The 27,194-nt window shown below is 35.2% G+C and overlaps 1 protein-coding gene across 11 annotated transcripts in view; it reads right to left on the bottom strand.

Moving 5' to 3' along the window:
• The window catches only part of LOC132384020 (gephyrin), a 647,984-nt gene that overhangs the window by 45,212 nt on the left and 575,578 nt on the right, over positions 1-27,194 (bottom strand). For all 11 annotated transcript variants that reach the window (XM_059955300.1, XM_059955317.1, XM_059955322.1 and 8 more), the window contains one exon: positions 5,528-5,615. In XM_059955300.1, the coding sequence (XP_059811283.1) occupies positions 5,528-5,615 (88 nt within the window). The remainder of the gene's footprint in view (positions 1-5,527; positions 5,616-27,194) is intronic.

Here is a 27,194-nt window from a genome sequence, read left to right as displayed (position 1 = left end):
GGGCAACGTCCTAAGTCTAACTACCTTCTGCATAGTTCTGCATATCTATCTGGATAGAAATGATTTAAGAACAGTATTCCCCATGAACTTCTGGAAAATAAGGTATTGTAATTAAAGCAACACACACAAAATGCTGGTGGAACACAGCAGGCCAGGCAGCATCTATAGGGAGAAGCGCTGTCAAAATTTCAGGCCGAGACCCTTCGTCAAGACTCAGTCCAGTCTCGGCCCGAAACGTCGACAGTGTTTCTCCCTATAGATGCTGCCTGGCCTGCTGTGTTCTACCTGCATTTTGTGTGTGTTGCTTGAATTTCCAGCATCTGCAGATTTCCTCGTGTTTGCTATTGTAATTAAAACTGCTTTTCGTGACTTATTCACGGATAACTGTTTCATGTCTTTTGAACAGTTGTCTAATAAATATAATTTACCCAGATCCCATTTTTTATAGATATTTACAAATTAGAAACTTTTTGAATAATATGTTGCAGACTTTTCCGAATTCATACCCAACGGACATCATAGAAAAATTTTTTAGGTTTAAACCCTTATCAGAAGGGTTTAATAGCAACCATTTATGATATGATCATGAAAATACAGCTAGATATATCAGATAAAATTAAGAATGAATGGGTAAAAGAACTTCAATTTCCCTTACCTACAGAGAAATGGGAAAAAAATTACATTTTGTTAACTCTTCTTCTATATGTGCTAAACATTTGTTGATACAATTTAAGGTGGTGCATAGGATTCATATGTCTGAGGACAAACTTGCTCGATTTTACTCCCATATTAATTCTATCTGTGATAGATGTCATTCCGAAGTAGCCTCTTTGCCTCATATGTTTTGGTCTTGTCCTCTTTTGGAGAAACATTGGAAAGATATTTTTAGTATTCTTTTAACAGTTTTGAGTATTAATTTACACCCTCACCCTACTACTGCAATTTTTGGCTTACCAATGGTGGATAATAGTCATTTATCCCCATCAGCTCGTCAGATGATTGCATCTGCTACATTAATGGCCAGAAGATCCATTTTATTTACCTGGAAAGAGATTAATCCTCTAACTACATTCCAATGGTTTTCCCAAACTATATCTTGTTTAAATTTAGAGAAAATCAGAAGTGTTATTTTTGACCCTTCGATTAAATTTGAAGAAACCTGGAGACCATTTATTAAACATTTTCATATGAGCTAAATTGACCTTTCCTGAACCTCTTTTATTACCTTTAATTATTTGGATAGAGGAGCGGAGTTTTTGACACTACCGTTTATATCTGTTGTAAAATAATAGCCCAGTTTTTTTTTCTCTCAGCTTATTTTCAAGCTAGTTAGTTGCTTTTATTTATTTATCTATCTATCTATCTATCTATGTATCTATCTATTTATTTATTTATTTATTTATTTATTTATAATTTCGGGTTTTTTTTCTTCATTATAAATACAGGATGAGTTTGGGAGATTTGGCACATTTGTGTTATTAACATTTGATACTTGTATATACTGCTCTATTAACTTTGTATTCCCAATCTCTCTGTATTTCTATTGTTATTATCTTTTGTTTGAATATCAGTAAAAAGACTTAAAAAAAAGAAAAAAACTGCTTTTGATAATGATAGCTAGATTTGGGGAATCTCTTTGTTTCATGGTGACTACATATTTTTTGATGGTGGAAAATATATAATGGTATTGTTATTGAACATCAAATGTAGGTAATTATAAACTGTTGATGACTGCTAGCAGAGTACAATTATTCTTTGGTGTTTGCAGTTCAAATCTTGTTGCATGCAGCCAGGTTCTACTTTATTATCTGATGAAATCTGTGTAAAATGCAACATTGTATAAACATCATCGAACACCCTTACTTCTGAACTAGAAGGAATGTTATTGATGAAGCAACTAATAATTACAGCTTGGATGCTACCTCAAAGAATTTTATAGCAATACTCAATCTCTAACAACCAAAACTATTTTGCTTTATACTTGGCGAGATCCCTGTCAGTGGATAGTTTCTCCCTTGATTCAGGACTTCTATTTTATTCATAATGTTTGATGCCATATTTATCAAAGACTTGGTCACAGAGAGATTCTTACCTCACTTCTGAAATTCAGACTTTTTGTCTATGTTTATGCTATGGTCATAAGGTCTGAAGGTCACAGAATCCAAACTCTGGAATGGCAAATACATTCCATTTGTTAGGGTTACAGTTGTTGATAGTTCTAAATATGTGATAGAGTAGATTGAATGGGCAGTTATTGGCTCAACTGGATTTGTCCTACATTTTGTAAAGAAAAAGAATGACTCTTAAAGTTGATAAAGTTAGTTTTTTTTTCTCTGACTAGTTTCTTTGGTGAATTTGCATTCTCTCGTCTTCTAATCTTCTGTCTTTGCTGCTTTTTGCTGCTTTCTTCCTACTATTGATTGACAGAAGTTCTACTAACAGGAACATATTACTCATGAGAAATAAGGATAGATTTGACCTGTGAATTCACGCTTGCTTTTGAAGGTAAAGTCCAGTAGCTTTGAGAGCCATAGAATGTTGCAAAGCATTTTACAGCCGATGAACTATCTTTAAAATGAGACAGTTCTGTAATTTAGTTCTGCCACTCAGTAGCAAGGGGAGCAGCTGGGGGATTTCAGGCTTAATTTAAGAAATGAATTACTTATATAAGCATTTGATCCTCGCTGCCTCATAATTGATTACAATGGTCACGTAATCACCTTATCTCTTGCTAACCCATCATTCTCTTAGACTTTTCTCAAAGCACTTTATAGTTGTTGTAAAACAATGTGGCATGTCATGAGAAACCCAGATTGAAGAAATCATGTTATTTCAGGGCCCAACCCATGTACTATTGCTGTTCACTATTGTAGTAGAGTAGTGAGTATGATTTCCTTACTCTAATCATGTAACGATACAATTCCTGTGAACTAGGTGTGACATTCAATGTGATGAAGTTCAGAATCTGTACTTTCAAATGATCTTGACCACATTTCTCTAGCCCATGGCACAACCGAGATATTACTGCCCATTTTACGCACCTTCAGGCAGAGAGTCAGGTTTTGCCTGAGCTATGATAATATCATAACTTTCTCCATTATAGATTGCAGCACTTGAGGTTGGACTTAAGCAACAGGTGATTTACTGTGATTGTTAATCCATAATGAAAAGGGCAGAAGCAAACCAAATAAAAAAGTATAGACAGCATAGTGTACAGTATTTGAAAAATGGATTTATACCAAAAGCAAGCAACCAACAGCAGATGATGTGTCTGTTGTATGAAAAAGTTTTTCCAAATGACACAATAAAACCATCCAAGCCCCTTGAACATTTGAAGAGAATACAAACAAAAACTTGGCTTATTTTCAGTAAGTCCATGAAAACTTTAAGAAATGTAAAACACATCAAAACATGTTTGCCAGCACTTGACAACAAACAGTGATTGTTTACGTGCTTCATACAATATTTCATTGCCCATTGCTAAATCTGGAAAGTCCCATACAATTACAGAAGAATCGATTCTTCCAATAGTATGAGAGGTTCTGAGTACGGTTTCGCATAAATCAGCAGAGTTAATAATTAAAGTGATTCCCCTCGGCTGCAACACAGTTCAAAGATGAAAAAAAGAGATGTCTCAGAATGTGGAAGACAGATGTGCACCAAACTTAGGGCAACAGAATTTGCTCTGCAATTGAATGTATCAACTTTGCCAGGTAACAAATCTTTGCTTCTTGGTTATTTTTGCGTCATAAAAATGAAAGCATGATTCAAGAGCTGTTATTTGCAAGGGGCCAAGAAATAGATATGAAGGGGAAGTCAATATTTTGGGTTGTTGAACAATTTTTCAAAGAGAAGGATATTCCACTCACCAACGTTCTTGCTTGTTTAACAGATGGGGCACTATCAATGACAGGATGCCACTGTCCTAAAAAAGCTGTACCTAACATATTTACCATTCACTGTCTATTATACAGACAACATCTTGTCACAAAAAAAGGTCAGCTGCACATATCATTAAATACTGTTACCACAGTGGAAAATAAAATCAAGTCCCATGTTCTCAATTATTGACTATTTCAAGAGTTCTGTATTGAGAACGATGAACAGCTTGCTATTGCATATAGAAGTCAGTTGGATCTCAAAAGTAAACTTCTTGAGATGCTTTTATGCATTTTTTGAAATTGTGATAAAATCATTTGAAAACTTGTATGCTATATTCAGTAATCAATTGAAGAATATTATGAAGGACATTGCTTATTTATCAGAATTAGTCACAAAGTTTAACAGAATCAGTTTTCAATTGAAGGGAAATGATGTGAATCTTGTCAAAGTCAAATCAGTCATCTCCACATTTCTGACCAAGTTAACTCTGTTTAAGTGCACCATTGGATGTCATGACTTTTCTCAATTTCTAAGCCTCTCTTAGTTGAAAGAGAAAGAAAGAATACCAGATGATGATCTTCAAGTATATTGTGCCCACCATGGTGAGCTGCATAAAGACATGTCAGAGAGATTTCAGGATCTTCTCTTGATCTAAGTTCCTGATTGGTTAATAAATCCATTCCTGAAAACTTGTAATGAGGAATTAATAGGAAGGATGGAGAAAGAATTGATCTCACTACAAAATAACTCTGAGCTGAAGCCAAAGTTCAAAAAATCATCAAGACTTTTAGTTGCAGAAAAAAATCTCTGAACGCTGTTTTATATGGTGGAAAAAAGGTCAAGATGTTATTATGGCCTTTCCAACATCATAATTATTGGACTGTGTTTTCAGTGCAGTTGCTCAACAAAAGACAGCAAATTACTGAAGGTGGGGATCTGATGCTCCTTCTGAGTGACATTCAGCCTGATGTTGAGAAAGTGATAACACTGCACCAAGTCCATTCATTTCATTGAAAAGTGAAAGAACAATGAAGTAGTGAACAGTTGGACTATCAATGTATGCTCAAAATTGTTGATGAAACTTGTTTTCACTATTATCAGATAAAAAAATATTTGTAGCTTGAAATAGATTTGAATAATTTTGCAATTATTTGTCAGTGCTTTGAATTTGCGGTTCCTATATTCTTTCACTCTGCATCATAAATCAAAAATTCTTTATAGTTTTATGTAATGGCCAGAAAGGGAGAGGGGTCTCCGGTGGTGTAGTCTGAGAGACAAGGGGATGCTAACCCAAAAATGTTTGGGAACCACTGATGTAGAGCCTCTATTTTCAGTCTACTATCCCCAGAATGTGTAGTCTGAGTGACAAGGCATGGCTAATTCAAAAAATAAATCTGTTGCATCCAATATTTACTTATATGCCAAATTTGATTATTAATAATCTTAGAATCCAGTTTTCTACAGGTACTTTTATCTTAAGTTGTTTGTTACTATCTTCATCTCTTTCATTAAACAAATATGCTATGAGTTGGAGTAAGAACTCAGGAATCTCCCTCTTCAGTCATATGAGAATTCACAACTGTCCTATTCGTTAATCATTATATGCATTTATTTCAATTCTCATATTTTAAAGTGACTTAATTACCTTTTCACCCATGGATACACCTCCTGATGTAATGATGATATCAGCACGACTTATGCCTTCATTGAGTGCATTCAGCAGGTCATCAGGGCTAGAAGTAAAAGAAATTAAATGAGCAACATACTCTTTCAAATTTTGAGAAAGTACACTTGAACATCTATTTCAGAAAATGGCAATTTTCCACATTCCATTACTTCCAATGTGAAAACTTACTGGTTGACACTTCCTCCAAATTATTGTAACTAAACTTATGCTTTCTACTTTGCACTCACAGCAGCAGCCTCATAACCTTGCCCTCCTCCATATTTTTGCCTAAAATTTATAGGTACACAAATTTGGCACACTATATAACTATCCTTTCCAACAAACATTCCTCATCTTTACTGTTGAAGCTCTCTGACATTTGCAAAATATTTGTTCCCTAGTAAGTATTCAACTATAAATGTCATTTAGAAGATTATTCCTGTTTATTGGATATACTGACCTTAGTTCAAAATGATGTAACTCAGGATACCAAGAGATTAAAACTTGATATTCATTCAACTAAATATTAACTCAGCACTTTTAGTTGTTTAACAATTTGTAAAACTATTTTGAAATGCAAAACTAAAATAATTATATCATTCAGCCTTAAGACATTTTGTATCAGCTAAAATATTTAATTTTCCAGTTGGCAACATGAAGTTACAGGTAATTCTTAACCTGTATCCAGAATGAGTATGGACAATAATTAGTGACTACAATAAAATTATGACGTAATACAAATTCTGCTAAAACACTGAATGTATGCATAATGCTATAAGTCTTTTTCCTGAATGTGTCTTGTGATGATTACAAGACCTAACACACAGTCAACAATTATTGTTGGTTAATAATTAAAGACAGACAAGCAAATGTGAAAGGATGCCAGACAATCTTTACGAAGTGGCATGGAATGTCTCAGCAGAAAATACATTTAACTGTACAGGATTACAGTCACCTCTTCCCCTTCATCAAATGCATGTCAATAAAATTTCAGACGAGTTACTTTCGTGGCTTCAAGTAGATGATCATTTGGAGCACATTGAGTGAAAAATTGGAATCTGCTGCCACCTGGTGAAATGTCTATTCATTCTATAAGTACAGTATTCCTGATGGAATTTAGAGCATGGATGCAATGGGCACTGCTTTCCTGAGAAATGCTGGTGCTTATTCTGACAATGCTTTGGTGATAAACTCTACTGAGAATCAAAGAAATAATAGATGGCTTTGCAATTCTCTGGAACTCTACTGAGAAATTTACTAGGAAAATTCTATGCCAGTAAATTAACAGTGAACACAAAACACAGATCCACGAACACAAGAAGATCTGCAGATGCTAGAAATTCAAGGCAACTCACATAAAATGTTGGAGGACTCAGCAGTTCAGGCAGCATCTATGGAAGGGAATAAATAATTGATGTTTTGGGCTGACACTTGAGTTCTGATGAAGGGTCTTGGTATGAAACATTGACTGTTCATTCCTTTCCATACATGCTGCCTGACCTGCAGAGTTCCTCCAGCATTTTGTGTGTGTTGCCACAAAATGCAGATGTTGCAAATCAAAAATGAAAACAGAAATTGCTATAAATACTTAGGCACGTTAGACAACAAATGTGGTGATATTAATTCTGTTTTCTCCTTCCACAGATGCACTCTGATCTGCTGAATATTTCTATCATCTTCTGTTTTTAAATCTGTTGGACTTGGAGTAGGAAGAGTATCTCCATTGATTTCAATGGTTGAGCAGGTTTGGAAATGTAATAGGTGGATGAATTAAATTGTTATGAATGGTTTTGATTTTGTATTTGTAAGTAATCAAATTATACATTTTAACTTTATTAAAGTTTGTTTGATTTTTAATGAGTTAATGATCTTTGAGTGTTTTCTTAATGCTGGAAAAATATAAGCTATCAAAGCTTTTTCTGCTTTTTTCTTTTTTTCTTTTTCAATCTTTTTGTTAAATTTCATATATAAAGAAAAACATAACATAATATTAAATAGGTTATAAATGCACTAGACTTGAAGTTAAATTAGTAATAAGATATCAGTATCTTATTAAAATATCAACAAAAAAATCTTACAATAATCAATCAAACCTATATTGATTATACATGAAAAAGAATAAGAATAGTCACCAAAAGAAAAAAAATATAAAAATGCAAGAAAAAATGTATATTAAAAAAAACCTAAACTAACATGGGCAATAATAACATTTTATATGTATATGATAGTGTCAAAAACTCCGGAACTCCATACCAGAACAAGAATAAAAAGAGGAAAGGTCTGGAAGAGGCCAAATTAATTCATATGAAAGTGTCGAATGAACAGTCCCCAAGTTTCTTCAAATTTAATTGATGAATCGAAAATAGTATTTCTAATTTTTTCTAAGCTCAGACAAGAAATAGTTTGAGAACAGCTTTTTTATGGACAAGGTTTGTTTTGCTAAATCCACACCATGGCTTTGCTCCATCTACGTATCTACTGAAATACATATTGCTCTTCACTGATGGGATTGGAGCTGGTTTAGCTGAAGTTACTACTGTGAGATCTCCTAAAGGTAACTGTGAACACAGCAGGTAAGTCAGCAGACATGTAGACAGCTTACCATTGGTAGGAAATTCATTTGTCATTTATTGCATCATTTATATTAGTACATCTTTTCATTCTCTGAATACGTCTCTGGATTCATTTGTAGAAAGAGCAAAAGGCTTTAATTTTGTCATTTGACCATTTTGATTAAGGCTATATATACTGTACCTAATTTTTAATGCATAGCTGGCAGCAGTATACTTGCAGTTATTTCTCACAAGTAAAATTTTTCATTTTTTGGCAAGCAATAGTAGGTCACAACTTCAAAAAACAAACCTTAGTGATAACATTACAAGCCTAATCTTACATTTTTTTTGATAAAGTGTTTATATATTTATATCCTTGTATGCATACCCAGTGCTATGTTCTCCAGGCAGCTAACCCTTTCTTAAAGTTATGGCACAGTCATAATGTAATGAATCAATCATATGTTTTAAGTATCTCTAAGGGGCCCTTAACTTAGTTAAAATATGGCTGCATATCACATTGAAAACATATGGATGTGAAAACACTAATCATCATTAACTGCTCAAATATGAATCGCAGGGAGTGAAGAACAAAATCAGAATCAGGTTTATTATCACTGGCATGTGTTGTGAAATTTGTTAACTTAGTGGCAACAGTTCAGTGCAATACATGAAAATATAGAAAAGATAAATCAATCAATTACAGCTAGATCATACATGTATACTGTATAGATTAAAGAGTGCAAAAACAAATAACGTATATTAAAACAGTGAGGTAGTGTGCATTGGTTCAATGTCCATTTAGGAATCATATGGCAGACGGGAAGAAGTTGTTCCTGGATCACTGAGTGTCTGCCTTCAGGCTTCTGTACCTCCTTCCTGATGGTAACAATGAGAAGAGGGCATGTCCTGGGTGATGGGGTTCCTTAATAATGGGTGTCACCTTCCTAAGGCATCGCTCCTTGACTTTGTCTTGGGTACTATGAGTACTTAAGATGGAGCTGACTAATTTTATGACTTTCTGTAGCTTCTTTCAGTACTGTGCAGTAGACCTGCCTCTGCCCCCCTCCACCCCCCTGTACCAGATAGTGAGGCAGTCTGTCAGAATGCTCTCCACGGTACATCTGTGGAGGTTTTGAATATTTTAGTTGACAAAGCAAATCTCTTCAAATTCCTATTGAAATATAGCCGCAGTCTTGCCTACTTTGTAGCTGTATCGATATAGAAACATAGAAAATAGGTGCAGGAGTAGGCCATTCGGCCCTTCGAGCCTGCACTGCCATTCAGTATGATCATGGCTGATCATCCAACTCAAAACCCTGTAACTGCTTTCTCTCCATACCCCCTGATCCCTTTAGCCACAAGGGCCATATCTAACTTCCTCTTACATATAGCCAATGAACCGGCCTCAACTGTTTCCTGTGGCAGAGAATTCCACAGATTCACCACTCTCTGTATGAAGAAGTTTTTCCTCATCTCGGTCCTAAAAGGCTTCCCCTTCATCCTTAAACTGTGACCCCTCGTTCTGGACTTCCCCAACATCAGAAACAATATGTTGGAACCAGGTTAGATCCTCAGAGATCTTGACACCCAGGAACTTGAAATTGCTCACTCTCTCCACTCTGATCCCTCCGTGAGTATTGGTTCGTGTTCCTTCATCTTACCTTTCCTGAAGTCCACAATCAGCTCTTTCATCTTAATGACGTTGAGTGACAGGCTGTTGCTGTGGCAACACTCCACTAGTTGGTACATCTCACTTCTGTATGCCTTCTTTCTGACATTGAGTGCAAGGCTGTAGCTGTAACACCACTCAACCGGTTAGTATATCTTACTTCTGTATGCCCTCCCATTTCCATCAGTGGTTCGACCAGCAATGGTTGTATCATCAGCAAATTGAGTATCTGCCTTGAGTATTGGTATTTGAGCTATATGTAGCCACACAATCATGGCTGTAGAGCACTCTTTTTCCACTGGAGGAAACCTTGAATTAATTTTCAGGTTTAGGGAACCCCTGCTTAAAAATGAGTATTCCTACAGCTCACGGTATATTAGCATGAACAGTATGCTATGTATATATAATAATCCAAAAATAATTCCCAATGCGCTTTTGAGTAGAGAATGAATTTTTAACTTACCTTTCTTGAAACTAATTTCTTTCTTTCCCTTTCATAAATTTTTAAAACTCACAAGGCAAACATAATAAATTTCTCAATTTTGGGTCAAACTTGAGATAAACACACATGGGTTTCACCTTCAACTGAAGTAGACAATTTCTGTCCTTGCTCTTAATGCTTGTTAAACAAGAAAAAGCTTGCTCACACATGTAAGAAGTTGAAAACTACAGCAAAATGTTCACTGGTTTCCTATGAATGGCAGGGTACTCTTCTTTCACTAAAATCCAGAACTTGTCCAAGGGCAGGTCAGTAAACCTCATCTTAAGTGCATGATCAGAGTGCAGCTCACAAAGTTCTTTCTCTTCTCTCAAGGTCAAGTTCTCAGGCTGAGCAGAAGATTCAGAGAAAGGGTCCCTCACCCAGTCATACATTTGTGTTGAAAGGGAGGAAAATACTGTTCAGCTTTGTTCTGCAGTTCTTCCAGGTGGTTTTCAATAAGACTCAAGACTTTCTGATATCCTTTCTCACTCTCAAGCCCAAGCAGCACTGGATACATTTCAAGGTTTCCTTTTGCAGCATGATTTGTCCAAAGATTCAGCTTCCTTTTAAACCCAAGAATCTTGTTACTTGAAGTCAAAACATTTTTTCCGGGGCCTTGCAGACTTATTCAACTGGTTCATAAGATGAAAAGTGTCTGTTAAGTAGGCTAGTTTCTGCAGCCATTCTTCATCTTCAAAGCACTCAGCCAAATCTGGCTTACTATTTTTTGGTAAGTACTCCTGCAATTCACCTTTCAGCTCAAACACCGTATTGAGAACTCTTCCTCTGCTAAGCCACCTGATTTCTGCATGTAGCAAGATACGGGTATGTTCTTTGTCCAGGTTTTCACAGTTTTTAAACATTCTCTAGTGAACTGGTCTTAAAACTACTAAATAACTTGCTTCCTGAGGCTCTTTACTGACTGTGACTTTATTTTCAAAAGCTTTACTGTGTTTGTTATGACATTACAATAGTCATTTAAAATAATCAGCACACAGCATATGGCTGTGATTTGTAGTTAAGCGTCTTCTCAATTTTGCTGGACCCATTGCTACATTTATAAGTTTTTTGCCACAGACAGGGCACAATGGAACAGGACAACGTGGATCACCAGTCCATGTAAAGCCCATTGATAAGTAGCTTTCATTGTAAAGACAGACTTTTTTGTGTCCATTGTTGCACTAGTGCAGTGAATTGACTCAGAAGATTGTAATTCTTCATCATTTACCTTATCAGAATTACCCTAGGCATAGGACTAGAAACCTCCTCTTCAAAAATTGCCACACTGGACCATCTTTAGAATAAAAATTTCCTTCTAATTTGTTCACTCCCATAAGTCTCCTTGTGGTGCGCAAGGAGAAGTTGGGGGAGGTAACTCATGAGGAAGAGTCTGACATTACAGACCAAGTTGGGCGAATCCATTCAATGCTTTGAAAATGCACTTCACACTCCACAACAGCCTACTGTCTTCACCTCCATACAATACAGTACTCACAAATTATAAATGGACACAAAGATTTTGTTTCCTGAATACCTTTAGGTGTATCTTATGAATTTTGGGCTACTGATCTTGAAAATTGCCATGAAATGTTCCTATCACGCACCATTTTTAAAAATTAGCTTATGTTTATTATTTCAATTCATAATTCAAATCAATTAAAATGTTGCCTACAATGTAAGCTGGAAAGTTTCCTATCCTGTCCAGGCATGTTTGGGCATGCTTAGGCGGCATGGCTGCCGCATGGCAGGAAAGGTTTTAGTAATAATTATTGGGTTCAGGACTGTAAGGATGGAATTTGCTATCACCAGGCACAAAAATTTCCATGAAGGATTTTGATATTTGAGACAGATGCTTCCCAGAATAACTGATGCCAAGATTAAGGCAAGCATTTCTGTTGGTCCACAAATCAGACAGGCAATTTGAAGAATTTCTAGGGGGATCGGAGAAAATCACATGGAAGGCATTCAAAGAAGTCGCTGAAATTTTTCTCGGCATCTATAGAGCACCAAACTACATGCAGCTGGTTAAAGCATGCTTTGAATCATATAAAACTGTGAAATGCAACATGTCACCAAATATTCATTTTCTGCATTCCCATTTAGACTTCTTCCCTGCAAATCTTGGTGCTGTCAGTGACGAGCCTGGTGAAAGATTTCACCAGGACATTGCCGTCATGGAGAAAAGATACCAGGGCAACTGGAATCCATCAATGCTGGCAAATTATTGTTGGACAGTTAAGCGAGAAGCTTCAAACACTGAGTACAAATGAAAATCATTAACAAAATATTTTTAATTTAGTTGAATTATTGCAAAGCATCAGCACCATTATGCAACTGAACATATTATAGTCAATAAAAGTTAATTTATTATTTCTCCAAATTCTTACGTATTCTGAAATTATATTTGTATTCATCTTCAAGCAGTCTATCATAAACAAAAAAAGGCATCACTTTTGAAAAAAATTGTTGTCCAGTATTGTATCAGCCTACCATCCTCCCCTCTGTACAATATGGCGCTCATCATTGGCCTACTGTCTGCCCCTACGTGCAATACAGTGCTCACCAATTATCAATGGCCACTGCTATCTTGTGTCAAAAACAGAGAATGGACTCAACCAAATAAACATGGTCCAACTGTGGACTGCAGTACAGGGCTGAGAGATCTCTAAAAGGGCTGCTCGGTCAATGTTCACCACTGTAAGCTCCAGCACTGTGGGTTGCACGAAGTTCAAAAATAAATATTTTTTTTATCATGATCTCTTTTGGAACCCCTAGTGACCTCTCATGGAACCCTAGAGTTCTGCAGAACCCTGGTTGAGAAAGAGTACAGCATTGGACTAAGCACACACTGGTGAGGTGCACCAGGGTTGACCATCAGCAAGGAGGAGATATTACTGCCAATCCACACAGATTGTGGTCATATCAAAGGGAAAAGTATGATGACAGTGCTTTGGTGTTTTATGGGGATAACAGGAAGGATGGACTGAATTTCAGTGAGGAGAGCTAGCTTCTACTGTAAAGTATCATGGGTATCAAATTACTGTTTTTGTATACTACTTGTCCATCAAGTTTTGTCCAAGTGAATTTTATGTAGATAATAAGTTTATTTTTGTATTTGTACAACATAAAGAATTAGAATCAGGTTTATAATCAGTGGCATGTGACGTGAAATTTTTGTTAACTTAGCAGCAGCAGTTCAATGCAATACATAATCTAGCAGAGACAGAAAAAATAAATAAAATAAAACATAATAATAAATAAACAAGTAAATTACACATATTGAATAGATCATTAAAATGTGCAAAAACAGAATTACTGTATATTAAAAAAGTGAGGCAGTGTCAAAGCTTCAAAGTCCATTCAGGAATCGGATGGCAGAGGGGAAGAAGCTGTTCCTGAATCGCTGAGTGTGTGCCTTCAGGCTTCTGTATCTCCTACCTGATGGTAACAGTGAGAAAAGGGCATACCCTGGGTGCTGAAGGTCCTTAATAATGGACACTGCTTTTCTGAGACACTGCTCCCTAATGATGTCCTGGGTACTTTGTAGGCTAATGCCCAAGATGGAGCTGACTAGATTTACAACCTTCTGCAGCTTCTTTCAGTCCTGTGCAGTAGCCCCTCCATACCAGATAGTGATGCAGCCTGTCAGAATGCTCTCCACAGTACAACTATTACAGTTTTTGAGTGGATTTGTTGACATGCCAAATCACTTCAAACTTCTAATAATGTATAGCTGCTGTCTTGCCTTCTTTATGACTACATCAATGTGTTGGGACCAGGTTAGATCCTCAGAGATCTTGACACCTAGGAACTTAAAACTGCTCACTCTCTCCACTTCTGATCCCTCTATGAGGATTAGTATGTGTTCCTTTGTCTTACCCTTCCTGAAGTCCACAATCAGCTCTTTCATCTTACTGACATTGACTGCCAGGTTGTTGCTGCGGCACCAGTCCACTAGTTGGCATATCTTACTCCTGTATGCCCTCTCATCACCACCTGAGATTCTACCAACAATGGCTGTATTGTCAGCAAATTTGTAGATGGTATTTGAACTATGTCTAGCAACACAGACATGTGTATACAGAGAGTAGAGCAGTGGGCTAAGCACAGACCTCTGAGGTGCGCAACTGTTGATCATCTGCGAAGAGGATATGTTATCACCAATCTGCACAGGCTTTGGTCTTCTGGTTAGGAAGCTGAGGATCCAATTACAGAGTGAGGTACAGAGGCCCAGGTTTTACTCTCAATCAGGACTGAGGGAATGATGATATTAAATGCTGAGCTATAGTCAATGAACAACATCCTGACATAGGTGTCTGTGTTGTCTAGAGGTCTAAAGCCATGAGAAGAGCCATGGAGATTGCGTCTGCCGTTGACCTATTGTGACGATAGGCAAATTGCAATGGGTCCAAGTCCTTGCTGAGGCCTTACTAAATTACACATTCTGATTCTACATGTCTCTGATGCTGCTGCAAACTTTTCATTGTACCTGTACCTTACTGTACTTAGAAACATGATGATAAACTTAGCTATTGTTCAATAAAACTAAAGAAAATGGGAATCAATCAAAAATTTCAACTTTTTTGTTTAAAATAAAACACTAATTTTTTTCAGCAAACAACTTCAAACAGGCAAGCCATAAACTTGACTGACTTAGAAAAAGTTCATCAGGTTTTATGACTAACTTAAATAAAACTACATCAACCTAGCACAAGTAGAATGGAAGTAATAGAAAGATCTTTTGGGGCACTAGATAGAGTAAGTCGTATTTAGGCTTTGCTCCATTCATTTTTCAATTTTTTTTACCACCCTTTCACTATCTATATTAAAATGTTTATAACACTTTTATATGCCTGAACTTTGATTTTTAATCGCTGAAAATGAATACCAGAGGGCAAAAGGCATCAGCCGAAGGCAAGGAAGCCAGTAATGGAAGTGGATGGAAAGAAGGAGATCCCAAACTACTTAAAACAGTCTCCACTCACTTTGGAAGTTATGTTGAAGTTCCTGGATGATAAATTCGATAAAAAAATTTCTACTTTGGAAGTATTGTTAAAGGAGATTGAAAGCAGACTGGGAGCTTTTAAGTGGGAGCGTGAAAAACAACAGCGGCAAATATCTGAACTCGATGAAGCTGGAAGACAGAGAGATTGCAGATTGGATGTGCTGGAAAAGAAATTAACTTCAACTACTCAGACACTGGAACAGTATAAACTCAAGATTATTGACCTGGAAAGTCGCAGTCGTAGACAAAACCTGTGAATAATAGGTCTCTATGAAGACATTGAGAGTGGTGACCTTATTAAATTCTTTTCTCAATTTTTAATGGATGTGTTCAGCTCTGAAGCTCTCTCTACTACTCCTACACTTGACTGTGCCCATCGGGCTTTAAGAGCCAAACCTCCTAAAGAGTTGAAGCCCCGACCTGTTATACTCTGATTCCACTATGTGCAAATCAAGGAGCATTTAATTCGAATTGCCTGTCGGAAAGGAGTTATTGAACACGGGGGCCTCAAGTGTCTACTGGGTGAAGACTACAATCCCAAGGTAATGCAAGAAAGATTGCTTTTTAAACCGGTGATGCCTGAGCTTTATCAAAAAAAGTTTCAACCAGCTCTGCTATTTCCAGCTTGTTTAAGAGTAGTTCTGCCTGACAAATCACGTAAATAGTTTAAATCCGTGGAAGAAGCTCAAAAATTCCTTGAGGATCAACGCCCGATCTCAGCTGTCAAATAAATTTACTGTTTGTATTCATTTGTTTTATAAGTTAATAATCAGTTCATAGATCTAGACTTTTGAAGTTTGAAGATTTTTGCCATTGCCTTGATAACACTCGTATTCTGTTTCGGAGTATGGATGTTTATTATGCATCTATGTTTAAGTTTGTTTTTTCTTTGTTACTTTATTAGCTTAAATAGAAAATAATTAAGAAATTGATTTGGTGATTGACTGTTTTTTTCCACTGAAATATTAATAAGATTGTATTCTGTTTCATTTTTTCAAGAACTCACCTTTCAAAATGTTTTGCAAATGGCTGATGTTTTTTTTAAACACTTGTTTGGTGTTGTTTATAGCATTCCCTTCTCAACGTTTTGAGTATGGATGGAAGTTTGCATTTTTTTCAATTTTTTTCGTGTCTGTATTCATTTAGTTCATAAATTAATAACCAGTTTATAGACTTGGACTGTTAAAGTTTGAAGTTTTTTTCTGATCTGGTGATTGATTGTTTTTTTCCCTGAGATATTAATAAGATTGTATTCTGTTTCACTTTTCAAGATCTCGCTTTTCAAAATGTTTTGCAAATATGGCATTCCTCTTTCAATGTTTTGACTGGGTGGTATTTTACATAATTTTTTTCAATTTTGGAGATTTGCCTTCAAGAGACTGGTGGTAAGGGAGTTTCCAGTTAGCTTTCCGGCTGTCAATGGGCCAGTTTTTGGGCTTTTGTGGGTGGAGAGGGGGGTGGGGCTATCCTTGGTTTAGTTTTTTTTCATTTGGGCTGTACTGAAACTACAAATATGTCTGAATTGTCATAACCTCCGGTTCCCCTTTAAACCTTTTTCCCTCTTGATGATTCATGAGTTTCCTATCCAGGAAGGTTAACCCTTTACATACCATATGGATTATTCAAATAAAATGGATAATATTACTAACTTTGTCTCATGGAATACGAATAGTTTGAACCATCTGATTAAATGGAAGAAGATTTTTAAAGTTTTTCATAGATTGAATGCTCAGATTTTGCCCAGGAAACTCATGTGAGGAAGGAGGATAATCAATATTTTTTAGGTTTTGGAAAGGTCAACAATTTCACTCTAATTCACAGGCTAAGGTGAAAGGTGTATCTATTTTTGTAGACTCCTCAATTTCATTTGTTCACTATGAAACAATCTCAGACCCAAATGGTAGATTTCTATTAATTACTGGTTTATTTTATAACCAAAAAGTTGTTATGGTTAATATCTGTGCACCAAATGCCAACTATCCTGAATTCTTTCAACATCTATTTGCATCTCTTCCTAATTTAAATGAATATATGTTGATAATGGGCGGAGATTTTAAATGTTGCCTGTATCCCTCAATGGACAGGCCTACATCCAATCAGGTACCTCCAAACAAATCCACTATTCTTATTAATTCCTTTTTAGTTGACTCTGGAATTTTAGAAATCTGGAGGTTTTTACATCCTAACGATAAAGAATTTTCATTCTTTTCTCATGTATATCATAATTATTCAAGAATTAATAACTTTTTTATCGACTCTCGATTAGTTCCATCTGTTTCTGACTGTGAGTATGATGTAATTGCCATTTCTGATCATGCACCCTTGAAACTATCAATCAAATTAACTGATGTAACTTTTAGCGCTAGGCAATGGCAGTTCAATTCTACTCTACTTCAGGACTTAAACTTTGTTAATTTTATTAAAGACCAGATTGCCTTTTTCTTTTCAATTAACTTTACAGAAAATATTTCCAGTGGGATATTATGGGAATCTCTTAAAGTATACATCCGTGGTGAAATTATATCATATTCTGCTGGATTGATAAAATGAATTAATAATGAAATATGTACATTGGTTGATAAGATTAAAGAAATTGATAAAAAATATTCTGCTGCTCCTAATCTGGAGCTTTATAAAAAGAGTGTTGAACTTCAGATGCAAGACAGTTTGTTACTAACATCCCCGACTGAAAATCAATTATTTAAAACTAAGATTCAATTGTATATACATGGTGATAAATTGGGTAAATTATTGGCCAACCAACAGAAAATTGCTTTGGCTAAACATCAGATTATTAAAATTTGTAAACAGGATGGTAGTTTGATGGTTGACCATGACGAAATTAATAAACCTTTTCAAGAATTCTACACCTCTTTGTACCAATCAGAATTTCCTGATGATTCTACCATAATGGATGATTTTTAAAGGAAATTGAATATTCCAAAATTACCACTTAATGAACATTTAGCATTAGATGCACCCATCACAGAAGAAGAAATAAAGAAAGCAATTTCTTTGATGAATTCTGGTACAGCACCTGGTTTGGATGGGTATACAGTAGAATTTTTAAAATCTATTTCAAATCTACTTTCTCCTTGGTTATGTAGAATATTTAAAGATGCCTTACTTGGAGGTAAATTACCACAATCCTTTAATGAAGCGTCTATTTCTTTAATTCCTAAAAAAGATAAAGACCCCATTGAATGTGCATCATATATACCTATATCCTTGTTGAATGTGGACTCCAAAATCCTTTCCAAAATATTGGCAATTAGATTGGAAAATGTATTGCCATAAATTGTCTCTGATGACCAGACAAGATTTATTAAAAATCGTTACTCATATTTTAATGTTAGGAGGTTAATGAATATTGTATATACTTCATCTAAAACTCCAGAATGCGTTATTTCACTTGGTGCCAAGAAGGCGTTTGATAGAGTTGAATGGGAATATTTATTTAACATGCTTGAGAGATTTAATTTTAGCCCAAAGTTTATATCTTGGATTAAACTGATATATCATACACCTTTATATCATTACCAATAATCAGAGACCCCCCTTTTTCAGGCTTTTTTGAGGTACTAGACAGGGAATGGGATGCATATCTCAATATGCAGATGACCTGTTACTATATATCTCTAACCCAGAGAAATCCATCCCTGCAATAATATCACTACTTGCTCAGTTTAGTAGTTTTTCTGGTTATAAATTGAATCTTAATGAGATTGAGCTTTTCCAATTAAATATGCAAGCTCCAATCTACAGACAATCACCATTTATACTGGTTACTAATTACTTATTTGGGTGTTAAAATTACTAAGAAGCATAAGGATCTATTTAAAATTAACTTTTTACCCTTAATTGATCATGTTAAACAACTGCTTACTAAATGGTTCCCATCGTCATCATCATTGATTGGTAGAATTAATACTATTAAGATGATTATTTTACCTAAATTTCTGTATCTATTTCAGGCGGTACCAATTTTCATTTCTAAATCCTTTTTGATATTATTGATTCTAAAATTTCTTCATATATATGGCAGAATAAAAATCCTAAGTTAAGTAAGAAATATTTACAGAAAATCAAAAAAAGGATGGCAGTTTGGCAATGCTGGGTGAACCTCGAGCATGAGTCTGTACAGGGGTTCTTATTGGCTTCTATTTTAGGGGCCTCTCTTCCCTTTGCACTTAATAAACCAAATAAACAAATGACTAATCCAATAACTAAACATACAATACGAATATGGTTTCAATTTCGTAAATTTTTTGGATTGAATAAATTTATCCTGTCAAGTCCTATTATATCTAGTTTTATCTTCCAAATGTCCAGAATTGATCAAGCTTTTCTTTTATGGAAAACGAAGGGAATAACATGTTTTCGTGACTTATTCATGTCTCATGTCTTTTGAACAGTTGTCCAATAAATATAATTTGCCTAGATTACATTTTTTCAGATATTTACAGATTAGGAACTTTTTGAATATTATTTTACCTACTTTTCCAGTATCACATCAAACTGAAATTACAGAAAAAAATTTAGGTTTAAACCCCTATCAGAAGAGTTTAATAGCAATTATTTATGATCTGATTACGAAAATACGTCTAGGTACATCTGCTAAAATTAAGAATGAATGGGATAGAGAACTTCAGGTACTTTTACGTATAGAGAAATGGGAGAAAAGTCTCCAACTAGTTAACACTTCTTCAATGTGTGCTAGACACGCTTTAATACAATTTAAAGTGGTTCATAGGGCCCATATGTCCAAGGATAAGTTAGTCCATTTTTATTGCCATATAAATCCTGTCTGTGACAGAAGCAAGTCCGAGGTAGTTTCCTTGACAAATATGTTCTGGTCTTGCCCTCTTTTGGAAATATATTTTTGATATTATTTCAGTAGTTTTGCGTATTGATTTACAACCTCATCCTATTACTGCAATTTTTGGATTACCAGTGATGGAAATTATCCCCTTCAGTCAATAATTGAACCATTCAATTATCCCCTTCAGCTTGCTGTCTGATTGCATTTGTTACATTAATAGCCAGAAGATCCATTTTATTTAAATGGAAAGATTCTAATCCCCCTACTACATTTCAATGGTTTTCTCAAACTATAACATGTTTAAACTTGGAAAAAATTAGGAGTGGTACTATCGACCCTTCGGTTAAATTTGAAGAAACTTGGTGGCCATTTATTCAACATTTTCAAATGATGTAAGCTGACCTTTTCTGAATCCTTCTCAATAACTTTTTGTTTGTGTAAAGAGGAGCGGAGTTAATGACAAATAATGATCTTAACTGAAGAAACATGGCAGCCCAGCTTTTGTTTTGTTCTGTTTTTATTTTGTTATTTTTAGTTTAGGGGAACTTTTTTTTCTTTTGTAAAAAACTTTTTTCTTTGAATCTTTTTCATGTTTAGTTACTAAGAGATTGGGAGGCTTAGATTACACATGTTACTCACAGACCATTTCTGTATACGTTAACCGTTATTAATATAATCCCCATCTCTTTGTATCATTATTATTGTTATGTTTATCAACTCGAAACTCAATAAAAAAGATTGAAAAGGAAAGAAAGTAAGTAATAGACATTTTTAGCTTCTTTGGGTAACAAAAACTTCCAGTTCTGAGGTATGGATTATATTCTCTTACAATCTGTTCTGCTCCCAGAATGTTCTCTCTAGTCACCTATGTCAAAGGCTTTGGAACTGTTTTTAAAAAATTCAAATAAATGAGTTAAAACTGAATTTTAAGGAGTTAAAATAAATAAATTATAAACACCTTGATATATTAACAAATAATCAAAAACATCAAAAGAAAATGGAATAACTCATTACTCTATTAGTATTTTACAGAGTTCAACATTATGCAATTGAATTATTGTGCTGAAAAGCAGGATCTCCAGCACATTAGTGTTCTACTGTTGGATTCTACAGCTTGTCCAGTGGATTAACAGGTGGTGAAGTGGACTGACCACCAGCTCATTTTAGACTGCCAGGCTTGTCCAAACATATGTGGAAATCTAAGAAGAGCTAAGCTCCAAATAGTCACCATCTCTAAGCTAGTTTGATTCATCAGGGAGGAGTCTCAATGGAAATGGAAGCATACCTTTTAACACTCTAACAAAATTTGTATTTATTTATCAAAATCATGATTCGAATCAGATGGTGAATATTTAAAATATCGCAGAAGTATTAAATATTTGAAATATTCCTAGTTTAGCTGCTTTGAATCAAGCCTGACTTGACAATTTCTCATGATTAATTGTTTGTGGCCCAAAGGACTATTCAAATTCTAGCCCTCACTGCCGTGATTACAAGTATCCTTCTAAGACAATTTTGATAGTCTTTTGATAGCTTGTGGTATCAAAAGCCTGTTCAACTGTTTCTAAATGCTTCTGATAGAAAGAAAAACTTAAAACAGATGAAATTATTTAAAAAGAATTGAATCTACTTAGTAGATGAAAATTAATCAATGACAAATGTATTAAAAATTCTACTTTTCTAACTTAAGTAAAAACAGTAATGTTAACGAAGAAAAAAGTCATCTTCACTCATCTTTTTCCATCCAGAATGGGGACTCCATTTAAATAGATGGGATTTACTTGACATATATCAGCCACATCTGGCCTAAAGCTGAGGATGGAAGGACAGAGAAAGTATATGCAGTCCCTCAGCTCTGCATGTCTGAACTTGGACCATGGACTCAGAGCACGTGTCCACTGGTAGAACTGGAAATAAAGTGAGCAGGTGAAGAAGTCAGGAACACGTCAACCCAAGGAAATGATTTTGTTTGCAAAAACTAAGTGTATTTTAGCACATTAACTCTTTTTTCCCTCATGCAAAGAATTTAACATTTAGAATTCAAAATTTATAAGAAACTTTTTAAAAGTTCAGAGCAAGAATAAACATGTCTCACCCCCTTAACTGAAAACAGCTTAAAGAACAATGTAGTGGCTTAATATATTTCAATCCCTTTTTGAGGGATTGTTATAAAAATTCATTGCTATTTTTAGGAGAGAAACTCACATAAAGGAGGTAAGGCAAAGGGAGACGATGAGAGCATTAAAATGTAAATAGTGGAAATCTAAGTATCAATTGCACAGGTAAGCAAAAGATAATCTATTTTCCAGATAGTAAAGACTATTCTACTAATTTTACTAGATGAATAAACTCTTCTCGGACTTCCAGCCAGGTACAGGTATTGATGACAAGATGAAGATGGCAGAGTTGTCATTAAAACATTGGTTAAAGTTGATACCTGTACCCAGCTGGAAGCTCAAGAAGAGTTTATTCATCATTTATGCTGGGAAAACACCAGATCTATTTTTTTTAGTTTTACTAGATGTTTTCATAAATCTCAAATTCTTTTTGTTCAAATCCTTTTATTAAAAATGTGCATAATATCAAATACACAATCTTACAAAGCCCAACATGAACAGTGTCACAGGTAATCTGCCATTTCCATTATAAAATCTATTCACTGTAGCAGAGGCAAATAAACATTAAAATGTGGTGTGCTGGCAACTGAACTCAAAAACACATTTCAATTTCTAGGGTTATTTCACTAATGAAACAAACTATGGATCTTGAATTAAATATTTACTAATTTAACTTTGTAGAACTTATATGCTATATTATAGACCTCAATAAACATAATTATGAACTACATCTAAATATTTTCTCTCACCAATAATGATACAATGAAGAATATCGAAAGCACAGAACATATGGTACAATTTTTAATATGGACTATTAATGAAAGGATCACGTAGAATATTTTAATTTCAACAGTCACTAATTTTCCTGCTCTCTGAATAGTTAAATCAATGAACCACCATCAAACATTTAAATTCATATTTTTATAATCCATTATTGCCTTGGAAGAAATGTATAAAGTTTAGATTTGTTAATCTGATTTTGAAAAATTAATGACAGACTCTGAAAACTATGTTATAGTATTGCTTTAATAGTTCACTACTTGCTGCCCCTCAAGTTTACAAACAGAAAAGTCATATTTATTTCATCTGATAATTTATTTTATGGATTCATTTGAATCTAACATGTTTTTGTATGAAAATTGAAAACATTATGGGCTCTGCTTCAAATGCTCCATTCTAAATTCAAATAATTTCTTGACTTGTGGATAGTTTAAAACCCAAATTTGAAATTAGTGGGCTTCTTTTTTCAGTTTTTGACAAAATACCCAGTTTATTTCAACTGTGTGCTTAAAAATAAATACCTCAATGTTAATGCATAACATGAATTGATAAAATAAGTTTGTATTCCGTGTTATACATGGCTACTAGCTGTATATTTTTGTTAATTATATGGATTTCCAACAGTAACTTAAAGAAATTGCTCATTATAAACTGCTAGTCTAACACTGATGGTACAATCATCTCTCTAGCATGATAGGACAAAAGGTTTCTGTATACATTATCACTTGATAAGAAGCTAAGCCTGTCATGGACAGTAGCTTTGGATATTGCTTCTGGGAATGGTATATCAGGTGCTGAAAAATTCTAGGATTTTTAATAGTTTGCATGCATGTTGTAGGAGGTTGTGAAATAGTTCATGTTGTGCAGCCTGTTAGCACTCAGATAAGACCGCAAAAGCCCTTGTTGCACTAAATTAGACTAGCAGTTGGTAGAAATGCTCAACTAAATAAAATCTAACTGCTTTGCTGAATGTCAAATTTTTGCAGCTGAGATGTTGTTATTCTTAACTTTCCACTGTTTTAAATCATTTGATTAGAAAAATGAAAATCATAGCTGAGAGAGCTCTCAATTTAAAGGGACAATTTTAAATATAACATACCTGACACTGAGTTTGGTGAATGTTATTATTGCTATCCTGAGTCGAAATGCAGAGTTCTGGTGAAGTATTCTAGTTAGTCAGAATGCAGTGACCAGTTGGCAATTTATCTCACTCTGGAAAAATGGCATCTGTTTCAAATCTTTTAATTTGAATTTGCTAATTGATATTAAATCAATTTATCATTTTGATGGCCAAGGACATGTGAGAACTGGGAAAACAACTGCATATTTCCTGAACCAACAGATTGAAGAACACAGTCTGAATAAAAAGGCGTTAATTAAAGTTGTGAACTGAATGTCAAATTTAGTACTGAAAAAAGACCAAAATACAAAAAAAGTAAAAGATTGATAGAAGTATATGAAGGAAAAGCAAAATGACAATTTTTGATAACTAAATACAACTTGTTTATTTAGCAGTAGAACATAGAATGTAGAATTGTATAACATAGTAAGGCCCTTCGGCCCATGATGTTGTGTCAGTCTTTTAACCTACTCCAAGACCAGTGGAATGCTTCCCTTCCATACAGCGGTCCATATTATCTTCATCCACGTGCTTATCTAAGAGTCTCATAAATGCCCCTGATGTATCTTACTCTAACACCACCTCTGGCAGCACATTCTATGTACCTACCACCCTCTGTGTAAAAAAAAACTTTCCTCTGATATCCCCCCCATACTTTCCTCCAATCACCTAAAAATGATGACCTCTCATATTGGCTATGTCTAACTGGGGAAAAGGCACTGGCTGTGTAGCATTTTATCATCTTATATACTTCTATCAAGTCACCTCTTGTTACTCCTTTGCTCCAAAGAGAAAATCCCTAGCTCACTCAATCTTTCCTCATAAAACATACTCTCTAATCTGGACAGCATCCTGGTAAATCTCCTCTGTACCCTCTCTGAGGCTTCCACATCCTTCCCATAATGTGACTAGAACCGAACACAATATTCCAAGTGGTCTAACCAGAGATTTTTAACGAGCTGCAACCTTACCCTCATGGCTTTTGAACTCTATCCCCAGATAATGAGGGCCAAGACACCATACACCTTCTTAACAACTCTATCGCAACCTATGAATATGGACGCCAAGGTTTCTCTGTTCTTTCATAATGGTGAATCCTGCCTTTCACCCTGTACTCTACCTTTAAGTTTGACCTTCCAAAGTGTATCACTTCACACTTTACTGGCTTGGACTCCATCTACTACTTTTCAGCCCTGTTCTTAATTCTATCAATGTCCTGTTGTCACCTACAACAACCTTCTACACTATCACAAAACCACCAACCTTCATGTCATCTGCAAACTTACTAACCCACCCTTCTACTTTGTTATCCATGAACTTTGTGAAGCACAAAGAGCAGGCGTTCTAGAGCTGTCCACTGTGGAACACCACTGGTCATGAGATCCAGGCAGAACACACTCCATCTACTACCACACTCTGTCTTCTGTGGCCAAGCTAATTCTGAATCCACGCAGCCAACTTTCCCTGGATTCCATGCCTCTTAACAGTAATTGAAATATATTAAGCGATTACATTGTTCCTTAAGGTATTTTCAGTTGAGGCAAGTGAGTACATACCAAGTATAGACATTGTTTTCTATGTTTCAAGTGGCAATATTAGTAACATAGTTATTGCTCAATTTCTGGAGGAGCAGGACAGGATAGGCACTAACTTCTTTTTTTACATATTTATCTATTCAAATCTAGTTAATGGAAGCTGCTCTCCTATAAATACTTTAAAAACAAAGATCACTGTTAGCCACATTGTGACTAGCCCAAGACTTTACAATAAGTATACCTGTAAAAATTGACTTTTTCCACCATATGCAATCAACAATGTGGCTGCCATAATGGAATCCATTCACAACAACAGAAAGAACAGGTAAATAAAAATAAAGATCACAATTAATTCTTGTGTTGGCACCATCAACAAAGACTGAATTTATATACTTAAAACAAAAGGAAATTATATCCAAACTTTAGATCGCAGGAACATTTTTTAAATGTGCTAAATGAAATATTTGAAAAATATGATGATGTATTTCCAGGAATTATAGCCACAAAGTTTGTCAGAAGTGTGTCAAAGTACACTATGCTACCATGGATGTGATATCAAGGAACAATTAAAACCACTGGATATGGCAAAGGTTATGGGACCAGACAGCCTCTCAGTTGAGATACTGCAGATCTGCTTTCCAGAACTGGCACACCTCTGACCAAGCTGTTCTAGTACAGAAATATCTGCACAGACATGTGGAATACTGACCTGGCATACCCTTCCTACAAAAAGGAGAACAAATCTAATAAGTATCATCTCATCAGTAATGAGTTCTGGACAAAGTGTTCACAGCAAAACACAATCTGGGCATAATTGAGTAGATTAATGATTGCGATTGACGCATTGTATCACTTGGCTGATGATTGAAGACAAGGTGATACAATGCGTCATCCACAATTATTGGATTCCACAATAATCCACAATTATTGAGCATTAATCTACTCAATAATGTCCAGATTGTGTTTTGCTTCATCATTGAGGTCAGATGTGGTATACTTATTAAAGCTTGTACAAATGTGTATTTCCATTTACAGCTCTTCAACAAATGAAATAGCTTAAGTCTACAGACCCAAGACCAAGACAACTTTGATGTATGCACCAATTAGTGACAAGCCCAGCATTTCTAAAACTCACATGTTTATCATCAAGGAAGGAGCAGCACGAAGACTTGGAACACCACCAACACGCTCCTCTCCAATTCACATGCTATTCTGACTTGAAAATATATTTCTGTTCCTTTCTTATTGGGAGGGAATCCTTTGTAATTACTAGAATAAAATAAATACTCTGGTTCCATATTCCAGAATTCTGTGTCTGTGTGATGTAAGTAGCAATTATTGTGACTCCATCAGTACAGTGGAAGATCAGATCATGGGGAAATAGTGTGCATATCTTTATAACCATATAACCATATAACAATCACAGCACGGAAACAGGCCATCTCGGCCCTCCTAGTCCGTGCCGAACTCTTAATCTCACCTAGTCCCACCTACCCGCACTCAGCCCATAACCCTCCACTCCTTTCCTTTCCATATACCTATCCAATTTTACCTTAAATGAC

This window comes from Hypanus sabinus, chromosome 2 (genome assembly GCF_030144855.1).
Source record: "Hypanus sabinus isolate sHypSab1 chromosome 2, sHypSab1.hap1, whole genome shotgun sequence".
In the NCBI taxonomy this organism is placed as follows: domain Eukaryota; kingdom Metazoa; phylum Chordata; class Chondrichthyes; order Myliobatiformes; family Dasyatidae; genus Hypanus; species Hypanus sabinus.
Note: the sequence above shows the minus strand (reverse complement) of the source record. Positions and strands in the feature narration are given on the sequence as shown.